The sequence below is a fragment of the Myotis daubentonii genome, chromosome 2 (genome assembly GCF_963259705.1).
Source record: "Myotis daubentonii chromosome 2, mMyoDau2.1, whole genome shotgun sequence".
Taxonomy (NCBI): Eukaryota; Metazoa; Chordata; class Mammalia; order Chiroptera; family Vespertilionidae; genus Myotis; species Myotis daubentonii.
In genome coordinates, this window is record NC_081841.1 from 126,985,651 (window position 1) to 127,005,411 (window position 19,761).

General features: G+C 45.0%; 1 protein-coding gene across 1 annotated transcript in view; it reads left to right on the plus strand.

Annotated features, from left to right (window-relative positions):
* The window catches only part of NUDT15 (nudix hydrolase 15), a 31,150-nt gene extending 12,301 nt beyond the window's left edge, over window positions 1–18,849 (plus strand). The window contains exons 2-3 of the mRNA XM_059684498.1: window positions 8,090–8,286; window positions 17,815–18,849. Of these exons, the coding sequence (XP_059540481.1) occupies window positions 8,090–8,286; window positions 17,815–17,972 (355 nt within the window). The 3' untranslated portion in view covers window positions 17,973–18,849. The remainder of the gene's footprint in view (window positions 1–8,089; window positions 8,287–17,814) is intronic.
* Window positions 18,850–19,761: the final 912 nt, after the last annotated feature.

Below are 19,761 nucleotides of genomic sequence, written 5' to 3' on the forward strand. Positions count from 1 at the left end.
ATATGATTGTTGGTTGTCTGGAAGTCTTTCAAGGATTTCTACACCACACAATTCCCTGACATAGGTGACTGACTTATTATGACACTGGTTCCCCTCTGCTAGCTCTTGCTTTTAGCACACCACCCTACATTTTCTTTCTGCTGGGGTCCCCAGCAGTCTGTTGCAGCATCTGCTTGGCCCATAGGAAATTCACAATGGGAATAATGTGTTCACTGCTGCCCTTTTTCCTTGCTCAATTATTGTGGGCTGCTCTAGCCAGTCTCTTTCCTTCCAAATTTCCGAAGTGGGGATAAGAATCAGCTTCTGTGTCACATGCATCCCTACACACCAAGGGCTCTTAACCCTCCTGCCACCTCTACTCTGGTGCATTGAGATCGGCCTTTGAGTTTCTGCAACTCACCATGCATGTCTTCAGCAGGGGAGTGACATGACCAGTATCTCCTTCTTGGGAGTCACACCCAGTCTCTAGGACTAATTCTCCTGGAGTGCCCCTCACTTGATTTGGGGGCAGAGTTGGCCTCTCATCAGGATGAAGAGAAACATTCCTACCAAGGTGAAAACTCACAACTTTCCTCCCTCCCAAAGATCTCCTGATTTTCAATGTAGACTGGGTAGGCTGAGTAGTCTGGCCTTTCTTAGCAAACCCTAGAGTTCACATGGCATGTTTGCTCTTTTGCTGTACTCTTTGTAATTTAGAGTTGCATATTGCCTATTGTTCTCAATTTTGAGGCTTAAACTGAAATTCTGAGACTATAGGCAAAAGACATAGTCCACTTCTTGATACACTTACAACAACCCCATGAAAAACTAACATTATTCTTTTTACTTATCCAAGGTAGGATGTAATGTACTTCAAACTCAAACCTAGGTCTAATTGACTTCAAAGCCTGTGCTCTTAACTAATATACTAAACTGCCTTCTGGTTGCAGGCATCTGAACTAGTACTGAATTGACTAAATGTTCACTTTTTTTTTTTATAATTTAAATTCTTTATTTTTAAAAATATTACATGTCTCCTTTTTTCCCCATTGATCTCTCCCCATCTGCCCCCACCCCCCAGCACATGCCCTCACTCCCCCCCGTCCGCCCCCCGCAATCTGTGTCCATTGGTAATGCTCATATGCATGCATACATGTTCTTTGGTTGATCTCTGACCCTATCACTCCCTGCCTTCCCTCATAGGTTGGACAGTCTGTTCGATGCTTCTATGACTCTGGTTCTATTTATGTTCATCAGTTTATGTTGTTCATTATATTCCACAAATGAGTGAAATCATGTGATATTTATCTTTCTCTGACTGACTTATTTCGCTTAGCATAATGTGTTCTCCAGTTCCATCCATGCTGTTGCAAATGGTAGAATTCCTTCTTTTTTACAGCATCATAGTATTCCATTGTGTAGATGTACCACAGTTTTCTAATCCACTCATCTGATGATGGTCTCTTAGGCTGTTTCCAAATCTTAGCTATTGTAAATTGTGCTGCTGTGAACATAGGGGTGCATATGTCCTTTGTGACTGTTGTTTTTGTTTTCTTGGGATATATCCCTAGAAGTGGGATTACTAGGTCAAATGGAAGTTCCATTTTTAATTTTTTGAGGAAACACCATACTGTTTTCCACAGTGGCTGCACCAGTTTGCATTCCCACCAGCAGTGCAAGAAGGTTCCTTTTTCTCTGCATCCTTGCCAGCACTTGTCATTTGTTGATTTGTTGATAATAGCCATTCTGACAGGTGTGAGATGGTACCTCATTGTTATTTTGATTTGCATCTCTCGGATGATTAGTGTCTTGAGCATGTTTTCATATGTCTCTTGGCCTTTTTTTTAAAAAAAATACATTTTATTGATTTTTTACAGAGAGGAAGGGAGAGATAGAGAGTTAGAAACATCGATGAGAGAGAAACATCGATCAGCTGCCTCCTGCACACCCCCCACTGGGGATGTGCCCGCAACCAAGGTACATGCTCTTGACTGGAATCGAACCTGGGACCTCTCAGTCTGCAGGCTGATGCTCTATCCACTGAGCCAAACCAGCTACGGCTTCAGGATGTTATTAATTTCTTCTTTGATCTCTTTGGTAACCCAATTATTATTTATTTATTTTAAAAATCTTTATTGTTCAGATTATTACAAATGTTCCTCTTTTTTCCCCTATAGCTCTCCTCCACCCAGTTCCCACCCCTCCCCAGGCCTTTGCTGCCCCCCGCCGCCCGCATTGTCCTCGTCCATAGGTGTAAGCTCTTTGTCCAATATCTTCCTGCACCCCATACCCTCTTCCCCCCCGAGACTCCCTTTCCATGCCCCTGATTCTATTACAGTTTGTTCTGTTCATCAGATTTTTTATACATTTGATTTTTAGATTCACTTGTTAATAGATATGTATTTGTTGTCACTTCGTTCATAATTTTTTATCTTTACCTTTTTCTACTTCCTCTTCTTAAAGAATACCCTTCAGCATTTCGTATAATACTGGTTTGGTGGTGATGAACTCCTTTAGCTCTTTCTTGTCTGTGAAGCTCTTTATCTGACCTTCTGTTCTACATGATAGCTTTGCTGGGTAGAGTAATCTTGGTTGTAGGTTCTTGCTATTCATCACTTTGAATATTTCTTGCCACTCCCTTCTGGCCTGCATAGTTTCTGTTGAGAAATCAGATGATAGTTTTATGGGTTTTCCCTTGTAGGTAACTAACTATTTTTCTCTTGTTGCTTTTAAGATTATCTCTTTGTCTTTTGCCCTTGGCATTTTAATTATGATGTGTCTTGGTGTGGTCCTCTTTGGATTCCTCTTGTTTGGGGTTCTCTGTGCTTCCTGGACTTGTAAGTTTATTTCTTTCACCAGGTAGGGGAAGTTTTCTGTCATTATTTTTTGAAATAGGTTTTCAATATCTTGTTCTCTCTCTTCTTCTGGCACCCCCATAATTCAGATGTTTGTACGCTTGAAGTTGTCCCAGAGGCTCCTTACACTATCTTCATATTTTTGGATTCTTTTTCCTTTTTTCTTTTCCAGTTGGGTGTTTTTTGCTTCCTTTTATTTTTTTCTAAAAATATATTTTATTGATTTTTTACAGAGAGGAAAGGAGAGGGATAGAGAGTTAGAAACATCAATGAGAGGGAAACATCGATCAGCTGCCTCCTGCACACTCCCTACTGGGGATGTGCCCGCAACCAAGGTACATGCCTTTGACCGGAATCGAACCCGGGACCCTTGAGTCCGCAGGCTGACGCTCTATCCACTGAGCCAAACCAGCTAGGGCTGCTTCCTTGTGTTTCAAATCTTTGACTTTATTCTTGGGATCCTCTAGTCTACTGTTGAATCTCTGTATTTATTTCAGTCAGTGTATGCCTAATTTCCGACTGGTCCTTTTCCCTTTTATTTTTTTTTGGCATTCTCACTAAGATCCTTGAAGGTCTCACTAAGTTCCTTGGAGGTTTCTAGAAGATTTTTGAATAACCTTATAACCATGATTTTGAACTCTATATCCAGTATTTTGCTTTTATCCATTTCTTTCATTTTTGACATGTTTCTTTGTCTCCGCATTTTGGCTGCTTCCCTGTGTTTGTTTCTATCTACTGGGTTGCTGCTAAGTCTCCTTGAGTTGATAGAGTGACCTTGTGTGGTAGGTGTCCTATAGGACCCAGTGGCTCAGCCTCCCCAGTCACCTGAGGTGGACGCTCTTGATGCACCCCTTTGTGGGCTGTGTGCACAGTTTTGTTGTAGTTAAGCCTTGATTGCTGTTGGTATTACTGGGAGGAATTGACCTCCAGGCCGATTGGCTGTGAGTACCAGCTATGTTTACACTGGAAGAGCTGCTGTGCAGGAGACACCCTTTAGGGGCAGGACTTGGTTCAGTGGGGCTTTGGTGCTCACTGAGTGTGCCCCTGGAATGTGTCTCTTATGGATGTGAAGAGTTATAATCCAGTATGGTCTCACACTGACCACTGGGTACACTGGCTCTTGAATCTCCAAGGAGATACAGAGTCAGCCACTATCTGGGGCCACCCAGCAGGAGCTATAGAGAGATCTTCAGATTCCTCCTCTTTGTATTGGGTTTGGAAGTGCCCAGACGAGGCCCAGCTTCGTAACAAGGCAGGCTGCTGCTGCTGGATTGATTGCTTTGGGGCTCCCTGACCCAGCTGCTGCCTGTTTGACAGGTTTTAGGCTGAGAAAGGACAGGCCATTCATATGCAAAAGCCACTGTGCACAGCTTGGATGGGGTTGTAAATTGGGTGGGGCTGGGTCTCAGGGAATCACCAGGGTGGAGCAAACAGCAATGGCTGCCAGTCAGCCCTGCACTGGAGAGGTCCCCGCATCCCCACCTCCCTGCACAGGAATAATGATTGCTGTGAGCACCTCTAAAAGAAAGCCGCCCTTGCATTCCTGTCCCTATGCCAGACAGTCCAGTTTCTCCTGTATGAGTCTGGGTCACCCAGAGTCTCGCCTGGAACTGGAGTTCAGAGCAAGCTGGAGCTTGTATCTCCCTCCCGATTGAAAAAGCTGTACACCTGGGTGCCAGCCCGTTCTGCGCCTCCGCACTGCCTACCAGTCTCAATGTGCTTTCTTCATCTCTCTAGTTGTGGAACTTCCACTCTGCCAGCTTTCCTGTGGTTCAGGATGATAGTTGTTCTGCCTTTTAGTTGTAATTTTGATGTGGTTGTGAGAAGCAGCAAGTATAGGTGTTTACCTATGCCACCATCTTAGCTTTCTTCAGTAACCCAGTTATTATTTAACTAGAGGCCTGGTGCACAAAAATTTGTGCACTCGGGGGGGTGGGGTCCCCTCAGCCGGCCTGTGCCCTCTCGCAGCCTGGGACCCCTTGGAGGATGTCCATCTGCTGGCTTAGGCCCGCTCCCCAGGGGATCGGGCTTAAGCTGGCAGTCAGACATCCCCTCTGGCAGCCTGGAAGCCCTTGGGGGATGTCCACTTGCCAGCAGGGAGCAGACCTAAGCTGCAGTCGGACATCCTTAGTGCTGCTTAGAGCCTCTCCTGCCACCACCGCTGTGCTGGCAACCATCAGCCTGGCTTGTGGCTGAGCAGAGCTCCCCCTGTGGGAGTGCACTGACCACCAGGGGGCAGCTTCTGCATTGAGCGTTTTCCCACTGGTGGTCATTGTGTATCATAGTGACCAGTCTTTCCCAGTCGTTCTGCTTTTAGGGTCAATTTGCATATTACCCTTTTAGTATATAGGATAGCATGCTATTCAGCCTCCAAGTGTTTGAATTTTTTTTATTGTTTTTATTTTAGTTGATTTCTAAAATTTTGCCATTGTGGTCTGAGAAGATGCTTGATATGATTTCAATCTTCTTGAATTTTGAGAGACTTTGCCTATGACCCAATATGTGGTCTATCTGAAAATGTTTCATGTGCACTTGAGAAGAATGTATATTCTGTAGCTTTGGGATGAAATGTTCTGAAGATGTCAATTAAGTCCATCTGACCTTGTGAGTCATTTAGGATTGCTGTTTCTTTGCTGATTTGTTGTCTAGAGGATTTATCTAGTGATGTTAATGGGGTATTAAAGTCCCCTACTATGATCGTATTGCTGTCGATCTCTCCCTTGATATGTTACAGAAGTGTTTTTTTAATGTATTTGGGTGCTCCTGGATTGGGTGCATATATGTTTACCAGAATTATATCCTCTTGTTATATCGATCTCTTTAGTATTATAAGGTGGCCGCCTTTATTTCTTGTTATGGCCTTCACTTTGAGGTCTATTTTGTCAGATATAAGTATTGCTACCCTGGCTTTTTTTTTTTTTCATTTCTATTTTCCTGAAAGATATTTTTCATCCCTTCACTTTGTCTGTGTGAGTTTCTTGTTCTGAGGTGGGTCTCTTGTAGACAGCATATGTATGGGTCATGTTTTCTTATCCATTCAACCACTTGGTGTTTTTTGATTGGAGCAGTTAGGCTATTTACGTTTAAAGTTATTGATAAGTACTTGTTTATAGCCATTTTTATTTTTTGTGCCATGTTCCTTCTTCCCTTTTGTTTTTCTTCTTTTTACATCAGTCCCTTTAGCATTTCCTGCATTGCTGCCTTGGTGCTGATAAACTTCCTTAGCCTTTTTTTGTTTGTGAAGCTCCTGATTTCCCCTTCAATTTTGAATGATAGCCTTGTTGGGTAGAGTATTCTTGGATTCAGTCCCTTGCTTTTCATCACTTTGTATACTTCCTTCCATTCCTTTCTAGCCTGATGTGTTTTTGTTGAGAAATCATTTGATAATGTGATAGGAGATCCATTGTAGGTAACTGTCTGTCTCTCTCTTGCAGCCTTTAACATTCTCTCTTTGTCATTAACAGTTGCCATTGTAATTATGGCGTGTCTTGGTGTGGGTCTTTTTGGGTTCCTCTTGGTTGGGACTCTCTGTGTGGCTTTTTTCTTCCTCAATTCAGGGAAGTTTTCTTACATTATTTCTTCAAATAGGTTTTCTAACCCTGGCTCCTCCTCTTGTCCTTCTGGCACCCCTATATACGTATGTTGCTTCGTTTTATTTGTCCCAAAGCTCCCTCAGGCTCTCCTGTCTTTTGACTTTTTTTCTCCAATTTTAGTTCAGATTGGGTGTGTTTTGCTTGCCTGTCTTTTAATTTGGTAATTTAGTCTTCCGCTTCTCCTAGTCCACTGTTGAAAACGTCCATAATGTTTTTTATTGTAGCGATATCACTCTTTATTTTCTCCTGATTCTTACATAGGTTGTTGATTTTCTCATTCCTCCAGTTTATGAACTGTATGACCCTTATGCATAAGTCTTTTTTTCTGACACATTGCATGCCTCCGTTTCATTAATTCCTTTTCTGGCTGTTCCTTCTTTTCTTTCCTTTGGCGGGGGTTCTTCTGTCTCCCCATTTTTGCTCTCACCAAAGGCTCTAGGTGTTGAGACATGTGGGGCCTGTGGCTGCAGCTTGTGCTTGGTGGCAGGTTGCCCGGTCGTGGGTGGCAGCTGCTCCTCGGGCGGTTGCGGGTGGTGGCTGCTCCTTGGGTGGCCGTGGGGCAGCTGCTCCTTGTGTGGTTGAGGGGCCACTGCTCCTCGTGTGGTCTTGGGCAGCGGCTGCTCGTGGGGCAGCCGCTCCTCACGCAGTCTTGGGCAGCTGCTCCTTACATGGTAGTCAGGTGGCTCCTCCTTGGGTGGTCACAGGTGGTGGCTGGCCCTCGGCAGTTATGGGGCTGCTGTTCCTCATGTGGTTACGGGTGGCAGCTGCTCCCTTGGGAGTTCCCGGGGTGGCTGCTCCTTGCGCGTTTGCAGGGTGGCTGCTTTTCGGGCCATCGTTAGTGGTGGCTGCTTGCAGGTCAGCTGCTCTTCTGGCGGTTGTGAGCTGAGGCTGTTCCTCTCGTGGTCGCAAGGCGACAGCTCCTCATGCTGTCGCTGGTTGACGACTGCTCCTTCGGGTGATCACGGGACAGCGGCTGCTCCTCAGGCAGTGGTGGGCAGTGGCTGCTGGTGCGGTCTTGGTGCCCAGGGCTAAAGGGTCTGGTTGGCAGGAGGGGTGCTCGCTCTGGAACTCACAGTAGCCCTCAGAGGGGAGGCTGGATTCCCAGTGTCCGTGGGTCGGCAGCTGAGGCAACAGGTCTCTGGCCAGAGTAGCTGTAGGATCCTGGGTGGTGTCTGAGGGCCCCGTTGGTGGAGGTGAGGCTGGGCTCCCAGTCATAGCAGCTCTCCACTTCAAGATGGCACAGCCAGTGCTCTGGGAGAGATTGCAGCAGTAGCAGAGGCTGTCCAGCTAGGGAAGCCTGGTCCGTTAGCCCTCGAAGGTCCTGCAAGATCTAGCTGTCCCTCACTCAGACACATACACATACACATACACACACACCACACGTCCACACACTCTCCTTTTGCTCCCTCATTCACACTCTCCCTCACTACCATCCTTCTGGCCACCATCCTAAATGTTCATTTTTTTTTTTTATTCAATATGAAGTCCTTTTTCTCTCCTGATAACTAGATACAGTATATACAGAATGTCAAAGGCAGGGTTTGATTTATTGTTTAAAGAATGAACCAATTACAGTTATTTTTGCTTTACACTAGGATTATCTAGGCAAAAAGTAAATTAAATGAATAGAATTGAATATAATAGTATGTTTCTGTTTTCCAGTGAAAGCTGGGAAGAATGTGCTCAAAGGGAAACCTGGGAAGAAGCAGCTCTTCACCTGAAAAATGTTCGTTTTGCTTCGGTTGTGAATTCTTTCATTGAGAAGGAGAATTACCATTATGTCACTATACTAATGAAAGGAGAGGTGGATGTGACTCATGATTCAGAACCTAAGAATGTAGAGCCTGAAAAAAATGAAAGTAAGAGAATTATCTATAGTAATGCATTTTTAAATTTAGACAAGTAAATCTTCTGAAGGAATATTACATTATGTTGCCACATAGATTCTCTTCATATGGAAATATAGATATTCTTAAGTCCTGGAATCACAAGGATATAACAGGAAAGAGAACTGGCTCCTGAGTTGGTTTGTATTTTGATTCTTCCACTTAGAAATTTGTGATCTTGGAGAAGTTATTATCCTCTATGCCTCCTTTCTCATCTGTGATAATAGTAACTACCTCAGATGGGTTGTTGTAAGGGGAAAATGAGTTAATGCATTTAAGAACCTTGTGAGCACAAAAAGTATTCAGTAAATATTAGTTTTATTGTTAGTATTTAATTTTTTTTACAAACTATAATTTTAAGTAAAACATTTAATGTGTCTTTCTCAGTTTTCTCACCTGTGCAAGAGAGGTAATAATTTTCTTTTATAGGGAATGATTAACCTGACAAAACAGTTATCTGTTCCTGCTGTGTTGAATTGAGTGCTCTGGAAATTTTAATGGCAATAACTGATGTTTATTATTTATTCCATGTTAAGCATTCTTCCAAGGGGTTTACATATTTCATCTCTTCAAATCTGATGAAAGGAACTAAAGAGAAAAATATCAAACTTACTGATTATATTATTTTCCATATAAAACTTTATTCAAGTGGTCTCATGTGATGGAAGTATTTAATTTCTTTTCTCTTATGGAAGACTGTTTTTATTCAGTAAATACCCACTGAGAACTGTGTGCTGGACACTGTTCTAGAGAGGCACTAAAGAAACAGTGGTGTATAGAATGAAGTCCCTGACCTCCTGGGATTTGCAATTTAGTCGGGGAAAGGCGGCAAGTTAGCAGATATTTTATAATTATAATGATAAGGAATAAGAAGGAAAAACTGTATAAGGGTAGTGGTGCATGTGTGCTGTGTTAGGAAGGGCCTTTGAGAAGGGGACATGTATACAGAGGCTTGGAGGAAGTGATATTTATAGAATGAATAAATCATATCTAACCTGTTTTAGAGATTAATTTGATTGAATGAACAGAAGCAATGTTCCACTCAAAGGTCTATTGAGTCATACAAATTTTTTAAAAAGTAACTACTTGGAATCACCTAAAATGAACTAGCAAAGTCTGAGCTGAGTTGTTTTTACTCACAACACTTTGGACACCAAATACGTGTTTTTCCCCTCATACCAACCAGTTCTCCAACTCTCCAAAAATCAACTGGATGGCCTATATTTCAATTCAGTTCTGACACTATCTATCCAGAGTTGCCATCAGATCCCAAAAGTTAAAGAGCTCAGTACCAATTTCTTCAAACACCATGCAGAAATTACACCTGACCTCCTGTAATTTTGACCACATAACTGTACATCAGGGGTTCCCATAGCTCCTTCTCAGGTTCAATAATTTGCCAAAATGGCCCACAGAACTCAGAAAAATGTTTTACTTACATTACCAGTTTCTTATAAAGATTATAACTCAGGAACAGACAAATGGAAGAGATGCATAGGGTGAGGTATCTGGGATGGGTAAGGAGCTTCCATGCCCTCTCCAGGTTGGCATGCTACCCTCCCAGCATCTTGATGTGTTCACAAAACCGGAAGCTCTCCAAACTGAGTTGTGTAAGGTTTTTACGAAGGTTCCATTATATAAGAACTTATGATTGATTAAATTACCGTCTATTGATGATTGTCTCAATCTCCTTCCCCCCCCCCCCCCCCAAGGTAGGGCTGAAAGTTCCAACCCTCTAATTAAGCCTTGGTCTTTCTGGTGACTAGCCCCCATCCTGAAGCTATCCAGGGGCCCCCAGCTACCAGTCATCTTATTAGCATAAAATTATGGTTGAAAGGGGTATTTTATGGATAACAAAGATGATTCTCTCGTCTCTGTCACTCAGGAAATTACAGAGGGTTTAGGAACTCTGTGCCAGGAAAAAGGGATGAAGACCAAATATATATATTTCTTATATCACTTATCACACCAAGAAACGCCTCAAAAGTATCCAGAGGTCTTCAGTTGGCCTAGGATAAATTTTTCATGCCCAAAGAAGTGGAAGGCTGCCTGGCCAGCATGGCTCAGTGGTTGAATGTCAACCTATGAACCAGGAGGTCATGTTTCCATTCTCGGTCAGGGCACATGCCCGGGTTGTGGGCTTGGTCCCCAGTAGGAGGTGTGCAGGAGGCAGCTGATCAATGATTCTCTCTCATCATTGATATTTCTATCTCTCCCTCTTCCTTCCTGTCTGAAATCAATAAAAAATAAAAAAAAGTGGAAGGCAGGAGAAGTAGGTAAGAAGTGGCTCAGTGGGTTCATTGGGGGTATTCTCTACAAGTCCCTCTTATCTTTCACATCCCTAATTATCCCACATAAAATGAGGAACTGGAGAGGGGAGAGCTCAGAACAATAATAGTGGAAACAAAAACCAATAGTCTTGACACTCTGAAGCTGTAGGGAGAGGCAGTTAATTGGCTCCTTAGTATTACATTTAAATTTATATATGTATATTTCCATTTTAGTTCTTTTGGTAGGACTCAATTTACTTTTTTTGAAGAAAGGTATATTACATAACCTGGCCAGCATGGTTCAGTGGTTGAGTGATGACATATGAACAAGGAGGTTATGGTTCAATTCCTGGTCAGGGCACATACCTGGGTTGCGGGCTTGATCTCTGGTGGGGGTGGGGTGGTGCAGGAGGCAGCCAATCAATGATTCTCCCTCATCGATGTTTCTATCTCTCCCTTCCTCCCTCTCATAAGATAAATAAAAACATAAAAATTTAAAAAAATATTACATATAACTACATTTTAAAAAATTAGTTTTGAGGTATAATTTATTCAGGTAATAAGCACTGATTATTATTATTTTAAGATTAGAGGCTCAGTGCACAAGATTCGTGCACTTGGGGCAGGGTGTCCCTCAGCCCGGATTGCGAGAGGGCGCAGGCCAGGCCGAGGGACTCACTGGTGCACGATCAGGGCTGGGGAGGGACACGGGAGGGCTCCAGGGCATGCTCAGCCCATCTTGCTCAGTCCCAATTGGCCAGACCCCAGCAGCAAGGTAACCTACCGGTCGAAGTGTCTGCCCCCTGGTGGTCAGTGCATGTCATAGTAACTGGTCGACCAGTTGACTGTCTGCCCCCTGGTGGTCAGTGCACATCATAGCGAGCAGTTCAGTGGCCTTAGCATATCATTAGCATATTACACTCTGATTGGTTGAATGGCTGACTGGATGACTGGACACTTAGCATATTAGGCTTTTATTATATAGGACTAGAGATCTGGTGCATGAAATTCATGCACTGTGGGGGGGGCCCTCAGTCTGGCCTGCACCCTCTCGCAGTCCAGAGGCCCCCCCCACACCCGGGAAGCGGGCCTAAGCCAGCAGTCAGACATCCCTCTTACAGTCCAGGACCCTTCGCTCCTTACCGCCTGCCTTCTCACTGCTCCTTACCACTTGGCTTGCTGCTCCTTAGTGATGCCATGGTGGCGGGAGAGGCTCCCACCACTGCCGCTGCACTCTCCAGCTGTGAGCCTGGCTTCTGGCTGAGCGGCGCTCCCCCTGTGGGAGCGCACTGACCACCAGGGGGTAGAGCATCTGTCCCCTGGTGGTCAGTGCACATCACAGTGACCAGTCATTCTGGTCGTTCCGCCGTAACGGTTGCTTAGGCTTTTATTATATAAACTAGAGGCCTGGTGTACAAAAATTTGTGCACTCGGGGGGGAGAGGGGGTCCCTCAGGCCAGCCTGGGCCCTCTCGAAGTCTGGGACCCCTTGGGAGATAACGACCGGCTGGCTTAGGCCTGCTCCCGGCTGGCAGAGGGCAGGCCCAATCCCTAGGTGCAGCCCCTGGTCGGGCTCAGAGCAGGGCTGATTGGGGAGTTGGGGCGCCGCCCCTTGTCATGCACAGAGCAGGGCGGGCAGATTGGGAGGTTGCGATGCCACCCTCAGTCACGCTCAGGGTAGGGCCGATTGGGGGTTGGGGCACCGCCCCCTGTCACACTCAAGGCAGGGTCGATGGGGAGGTTGCGGCGCCACCCCCGTCATGCACAGAGCAGGGCCAATCAGGGGGTTGGGGCGCTGCCCCCTGTCACGCACAGAGCAGGGCCGATCAGGGGGGTTGGGGCTCCATACCCTGTCACGCACAGAGCAGGGCCAATCAGGGGGTTGGGGCGCTGCCCCTTGTCACACACAGAGCAGGGCGGATCAGGGGGTTGGTGTGCCGCACCCTGTCACACTCAGGGCAGGGCCGGTGGGGAGGTTATGGCTCTACCCCGTCACACACAGAGCAGGGCCCGTGGAGGGGGGGAGTTGGGGTGCTGCCCCCTGTCACACACACAGCAAGGCCGATCAGGGGGTTTGGGTGCTGCCCCCGTCATGCTGATCCCAGTGCCGGGAGGCCTCTCGGCTCCGCTGATCCCGGTGCTGGGAGGCATATTACCCTTTTACTATATAGCATAGAGGCCTGGTGCATGGGTGGGGGCCGGCTGGTTTGCCCTGAAGGGTGTCCTGGATCAGGGTGGGGGTCCCCACTGGGGTGCCTGGCCAGCCTGGGTGAGGGGCTGAGGGCTGTTTTCAGGCTGTCGGGTGACTGAAGCTCAAAACCGCTCCTTTTTTTTTTTTTTTTTTTTTCTGGGCCAGCTTTAGCTGTGGCTCCAGCTCTGCGGCCTCTGCTGCTGGGAAAGCGGAAACCCTCGGGCTCAGACTTGTGTTCTACAATTGAAACTCTGTATCAACTTCAGCCCTGAGATCCCAGCTCGCTGAAAGCAGGTTTCTAGTTTTTTTTTAGCTTCTATATGTTACTATGTTTCAAACTGCCCGCTCAGAGGCCTGCAGCAGCAGGCGGGGAACGTTGGAGTCCGCCGTCACTGAAGCAAGCAAGCCTCATGTTCAGTTTAAGCTGCCTGGCTGCCGGTCACCATCTTGGCTGTCAGTTAATTTGTATATCTCGCTGATTAGCCAATGGGAAGGGTAGCGGTCATACGCTAATTACCATGTTTCTCTTTTATTAGTGTAGACTAGAGGCCCGGTGCACAAAAATTTGTGCACTCGGGAGGGGGGCGGGTCCCTCAGCCCGGCCTGTGCCCTCTCGCAGTCTGGGACCCCTTGGGAGATAACGACCTGCTGGCTTAGGCCTGCTCCCAGGTGGCAGAGGGCAGGCCCAATCCCTAGGTGCAGCCCCTGGTCGGGCTCAGAGCAGGGCCAATTGGGGATTTGGGGCGCCGCCCCCTGTCATGCACAGAGCAGGGCGGATTGGGAGGTTGCGATGCCACCCTCAGTCACGCTCAGGGTAGGGCCGATTGGGGGGTTGGGGCACCGCCCCCTGTCACACTCAAGGCAGGTTCGATGGGGAGGTTGCAGCGCCACCCCCTGTCACACACAGAGCAGGGTCAATCAGGGGGTTGGGGCGCTGCCCCCTGTCACGCACAGAGCAGGGCCCATGGGGGGTTGGGGCTCTGTACCCTGTCATGCACAGAGCAGGGCCCATCAGGGGGTTGGGGAGCTCCCCCCTGTCACGCACAGAGCAGGGCCCATCAGGGGGTTGGGGAGCTGCCCCTGTCACGCACAGAGCAGGGCCCATCAGGGGGTTGGGGAGCTCCCCCCTGTCACGCACAGAGCAGGGCCCATCAGGGGGTTGGGGAGCTCCCCCTGTCACGCACAGAGCAGGGCCCATCAGGGGGTTGGGGAGCTCCCCCCTGTCACTCACAGAGTAGGGCCGATAGGGGAGTTGGGGCAGCGTCCCCTGTCACAGAGCAGGGCGGATCAGCGGGTTGGGGTGCCGCCCTCTATCACCCACAGAGCAGGGCCAATCAGGGGGTTGGGGCGCCGCCACTCTCACACTCAGGGCAGGGCTGATGGGGAGGTTATGGCTCTACCCCGTCACACACAGAGCAGGGCCCGTGGGGGTGGTGGTTGGAGGACACTGCCCTCTATCACCCACAGAGCAGGGCCTGTGGGGGGGCGGGGGCGGGGTTGGGGCGCCGCCCTCTATCACCCACAGAGCAGGGCCAATCAGGGGGTTGGGGCACCGCCACTCTCACACTCAGGGCAGGGCTGGTGGGGAGGTTATGGCTCTACCCCGTCACACACAGAGCAGGGCCTGTGGCGGGGGGGGGGGGGGTTGGGAGCTCCCCCCTATCTGGCACAGAGCAGGGCTGATCAGGGGGTTGGGGCGCCTTCCCCTGTCAGGAACAGAGCAGGGTGGATAGAGAGGTTGTGGCCCCACCCCCTGTCACACACACAGCCGCAGGGCGATCAGGGGGTTTGGGCGCTGCCCCCTGTCACACTGATCCCGGTGCCGGGAGGCTTCATGGCTCCGCTGATCCCGGTGCTGGGAGGCATGTTACCCTTTTACTATATAGGGTAGAGGCCTGGTGCAAGGGTGGGGCCGGCTGGTTTGCCCTGAAGGGTGTCCTGGATCAGGGTGGGGGTCCCCACTGGGGTGCCTGGCCAGCCTGGGTGAGGGGATGATGGCTGTTTGCAGCTGGTCACACATCCTTCAGGGTGTGGGTCCCCACTGGGGGGCCTGGCCAGCCTGGGTGAGGGGATGATGGCTGTTTGCAGCTGGTCACACACCCTTCAGGGTGGGGGTTCCCACTGGGGTGCCTGGCCAGTCTGGGTGAGGGGCTGAGGGCTATTTTCAGGCTGGCGGTGACTGAAGCTACCAACTGCTCCTTTTCTTCTTCTTCTTCTTTTTTTTTTTTTTTTTAATTCTGGGCCAGCTTTAGCTTGAGGCTTGGTTCCAGCTCTTAGGCCTCCACTGCTGAAAGTAGGTTTCTGGCCTTTGCTTACAATGTTGCGAATCTGCTGGCTGAAGTCCGGCGGTATTTGTTACAGAGTTTCTTAAACTGCCTGCTCAGAGGCCTGCAGCCGCAGGCGGGGAACATTGGTTTTCTCCGTCACTGAGGCAAGCAAGCCTCATGTTAGTTTCAAGCTGCCTGGCTGCCGGCCGCCATCTTGGCTGACAGTTAATTTGCATATCTCGCTGATTAGCCAATGAAAAGGGTAGCGGTCGTACGCCAATTACCATGTTTCTCTTTTATTAGTGTAGATAGGACCCTCAACATTTTCTTATTTTTATCTTTTCCATGGACAAAATGTCCTGAGATTAGAAGAGAAGAATATGATGAAATAAATGTGTGTGTGTGTTTTATACTTAGTATCCTTCACAAGAAGCAGATATAGAAGCCATTTATTAGTAGAGAAGGTACTGAGGATAAAGCACCAAAGTCACTGACTACCACAGCCTTTAGTCACAAGTGTCATTCACCCTTTCCATTTTTCAGTAGTTCTCCTGCCCTTTCTGGCCTTTGGAGGGATTTGAGTTGGCAAATCCTAGTTCAAATAATAACTTCTTATCTTGCTCTTCTGAGTTGCAGACTTATATTTCTAGTTGCCTTCTAGGTATCTTTTGCTGATGCTCAGAAGGCATCTTGAATTTAGCTCAACAATTCAACTTCAAATCATACTTTTCTTCCTTTAATGAACTTTGAATCTATGAAGAACAGACATTTTGGCTCATTCATCTTTGACTTTTCCAGGCCTGACACTATGCGTGGCTTATAATCAGTGCTAGAATATGTTGAAGAAAGGAACAAAGGAGTGAATATGCAAGCAAACCTCTTCCTGTGAGGTTCTCTAATATAGTATCTAGACTGGCCTACTTTTCTTTTAAACATTTCTTTTTTATCCTCACCCCAGGATATGTTTATTGATTTTAGAAAGAGAGGAGGAAGGTAGAGGAAAGAGAGAGAGCGAGAGAGAGTGAGAGAGAGAGAGACCATTGATGTGAGAAACAAATATAACACCAGGATCAAATGCGCAACCTAGGTATGTGCACTGACTGGGAATGGAACTCATAACATTTTGGTGTACAGGACCATGCATCAACTGGAGCCACCTGGCGAGGGCCTCCTTTTTAAATAACTTCTAAAAAATTACTATTCTACTTTGTTACTATATTACTGTATGTATTCTTACCCCCTAAAGTACAGTAATTTTAAGTAGTTTATATATATTTGTTTCTTTTTATTCATTTATATAAACTTTTGAACTTGTCCGCCTTTATTTTGTTGAGCCTTTGACATGCTAGTAAGCTCAAATCAAGCGGTGTGATTTTATAAGCCCCAAGGTTACTAGCATCAAATCAGAGTTGATCAGAAACACTTGTTCCTCTTTGCATCTCTTAGTTATTTTCACTTTTTTTCCCAGTTGCAACCTACCCAAGGTGCAATGCTTGGTGAGTCTTTATTTATAATGTAGAGATACAGTCTCTGTCCAGTGTTTGTCAGGTCCTGGGTCTGGATGTCCTGCTTCAATTTACCAATTACTGCATCTTTTCTCCAACCATCTGATCATCATTAGGAGGGTCATGCAGATACTTTTCTAGGACATAGGATACACTTAACAGACAGCTCTCTTGAGACTCAATTAACATCTTGCAACACTTTGTTGAGCAGTATCTATCTATATCTCTCTCCCTGCGCCTCTCCTCTCTCTGTTAGTATGTGCCCACAGTTGCTAATTAGACCTTCCTGAACTTATTCCAATTTCTTGGATTATCTGTTCCCTGCCTTCCCAGAGTAAAACTACATATTCTATTTATAGCCAGAGAAATAGTTAGTGGAAGAAACAGTACTTATACATAGCTATATTCATGTATTTATAAAGAAACTTATTTAGAACATGGAGTATACATCTTACTATCATGATCCTATATAATAAAAGGGTGATATGCAAATTGTCCCCTCAACCGGGAATTCAACCAGGAGGCGGGGCAGGCCAGCCAACTGCACGTGGCCCCTCCCCCCAGCCAGCCCAGCCCAATTGGGGCAGTCTGGCCGGACCCCACCTGTGCACGAATTCTTGCACCGGGCCTCTAGTATTTATATATTCACCTAGCATGAGCATCTGTGCTTTTATGTTACTTAAATAAAAGAAAGTGCTATTCCCTAGAATATTTTTTTCTAGGATTTCATGTGTTTTACAACCAACAGACACTGTTAAATCTTTCTTGCTAAAATAGATTTAAAAAAAAAATGAGTCCCTTCTATATTTGTCTTTCAATCTTAAGATATACCATGGCACAGAATATTTTTTATTCTCTGTATAGTTTCCATTACTTTTTTAAGAGATGGAGGAGAACTTAGAAATTCTGTAATCTACCGTATATTATAGGTGAGGAAACTGGTATATTTTAATGTAATGTACCCTATATCAAGTTCTGTGCATTTTGTTTAGCCAGATATTTAAATGAAAATTGAATCATACTAAATCTGGATTTTACCACAATGTGGACCTTGTAAACTTGGCTTCAAGTTCAAATAATGGCATATTTGAAATGATTACATTTTCTTTTTAAGATTATTTGCATAGCATCGCTATTGTACTTTCTTTTATTGGTAGGAGATTATTTTTAAATTTAATTAATTTTTAAAGTATAGGTTAACTTGCCAAAATAAATAACCTTTGTTTCCTTTCAAATTAAGTAAGTTGATTTGGTATCTTTCTTTTTTAGGTTGGGAGTGGGTTCCTTGGGAAGAATTTCCTCCACTGGACCAGCTTTTCTGGGCCCTACGTTGTTTAAAGGAACAAGGTTACGATCCATTTAAGGAAGATTTGGATCATCTGGTAGGATATAAAGGAAATCATCTCTGGAAGAACAAGATTACCTAATTAGAAAAAAAAAAAAAAGACAAGATCCAGAGAATGAAAAATACCTATAGTTCAGAACAACTCCATTTTATCTAAAAAGTTCCAAATCATTACCAGTTTATTTTTAGTCTCTTAATATGCCTACCACCCTTTCAGCCAGTACTTAAGAAAAATTTCCTGGGATTATATTATAATTTATATTCCAGACTCAGAAAATGTATTAAATGGTGATATTGTGATTAATCTGCTTTCTGTATTTCACTATGGTATTTTCTGTGCAGTTTGTCATTATCAGCTTGCGTGGAGTGCAGTAAAATCTGCCTTAGTGTTTCAGTTCAAATAGAGATCCTAATTCAGATGCCAACACTATACACCTGTAGTAGGATTTATCATGTTTGTTGATTTTTCTCTTTTGTTTTATCTAACACAAAAGATTGTTGGTAATATATTGTGATAGTCCTTTTAACTAGAGTGAACAGGACAGGTTATTAGGGTATATTTCCTAGGTTTCTGATTGGGAACCTAAATCAAGAGAAGTGAGAAAAACCTCCTAGGATATGTATTCTATCATTAGCAAGCCATCTAATTTTGGATTTCTCTCTTAATCTCTGTGAGATCCAGTATTCTTATATGTAAAATAGGAAGATTAGACTAGAGCAGTGGTTCTCAAATGTGATTTGGGGAAGTCCTTGAGTCCTTTGAAGGATACTCAAGAGCCAAGCTGTTTTTTTAATACTAAGACATGATTTGCCTTTTTTACTCTCCTTCTTTCCTGAGTGTACAGAGGAGTTTTCTCAGTGCTACGTGATTTGTGCTAACAGACTGAATGCAAGAGCAGATATGAGAATCCAGCTCTCTTCTATTAAACCAAATATTAAAGACATTTCCAAAAATGTAAGACAGTGCCATTCTTCTCACCTTTTTTGTTTGTTTGTTTGTTTTAGAAAATGTTATTTTTCGTGAGTTATTTAACATTTGATGGGTTTTATTTGTAAATGAATTAACAACATTTAAAAATATTTCCAGTTTTAATTCCTAATGTGATAAATGTCACTGATAAAATCCTCCGAAAACCAAAACTCTTTGGGGTACTCAGTAATTTTTAAGAATATAAAGGGATTCAAATAAAAAAGTTTATGAACTGCTGGATTAGATCACAAGTTTACATCTTTTTCTTTATGAGCCCACTTCTGTAAAATCACATGCTTCTTTTAGAGCTGGTTACATTTGAATTTTTCCCTTTTAAAAGACTCAAGTATCACTGTAATACATGCTACAAAAGAATCTTTTCTCCAGTAATTGGATATCATTTTTTAAGTTCTTAATTGTTGCTTTTGCAAAATTATATGTGTACATTGTATAATTCACCACTTATAAATTTCATTTTCTATTTTCACATACTTTTCTTGATATTAGAATGTTTGAGGAGCTCAATTATAATAAGTGTATATTCCTTGAACTTCAGATAAACTGGTGAATGTCACACAGTTTTCTGCTCCTATTTGATTACTCCATATCCTTCTGTGGCTTGCTCATTATTTTTACTCCCTTCTTCAGTTGACTTAATCCCTGTCCCTGGCTTCTTCCTGCATGGTAGACATGTGAGGTTAGATAAGAAGAACCCAGACAAGTCCTATGGATGAAACTCTTCCATAGGTTTATTTCAAATGTAGTTGGTTGGAAATTTATTGAGATATCTAGTTATGCTGTACTTTTAAAAAAAATTCTTTATTGTTGAAAGTATTACATAGGTCTCCACTTCTTTTCCCCCATTGACCTCTCCCCACCTGCTCCTGCCCCCCAGCACATG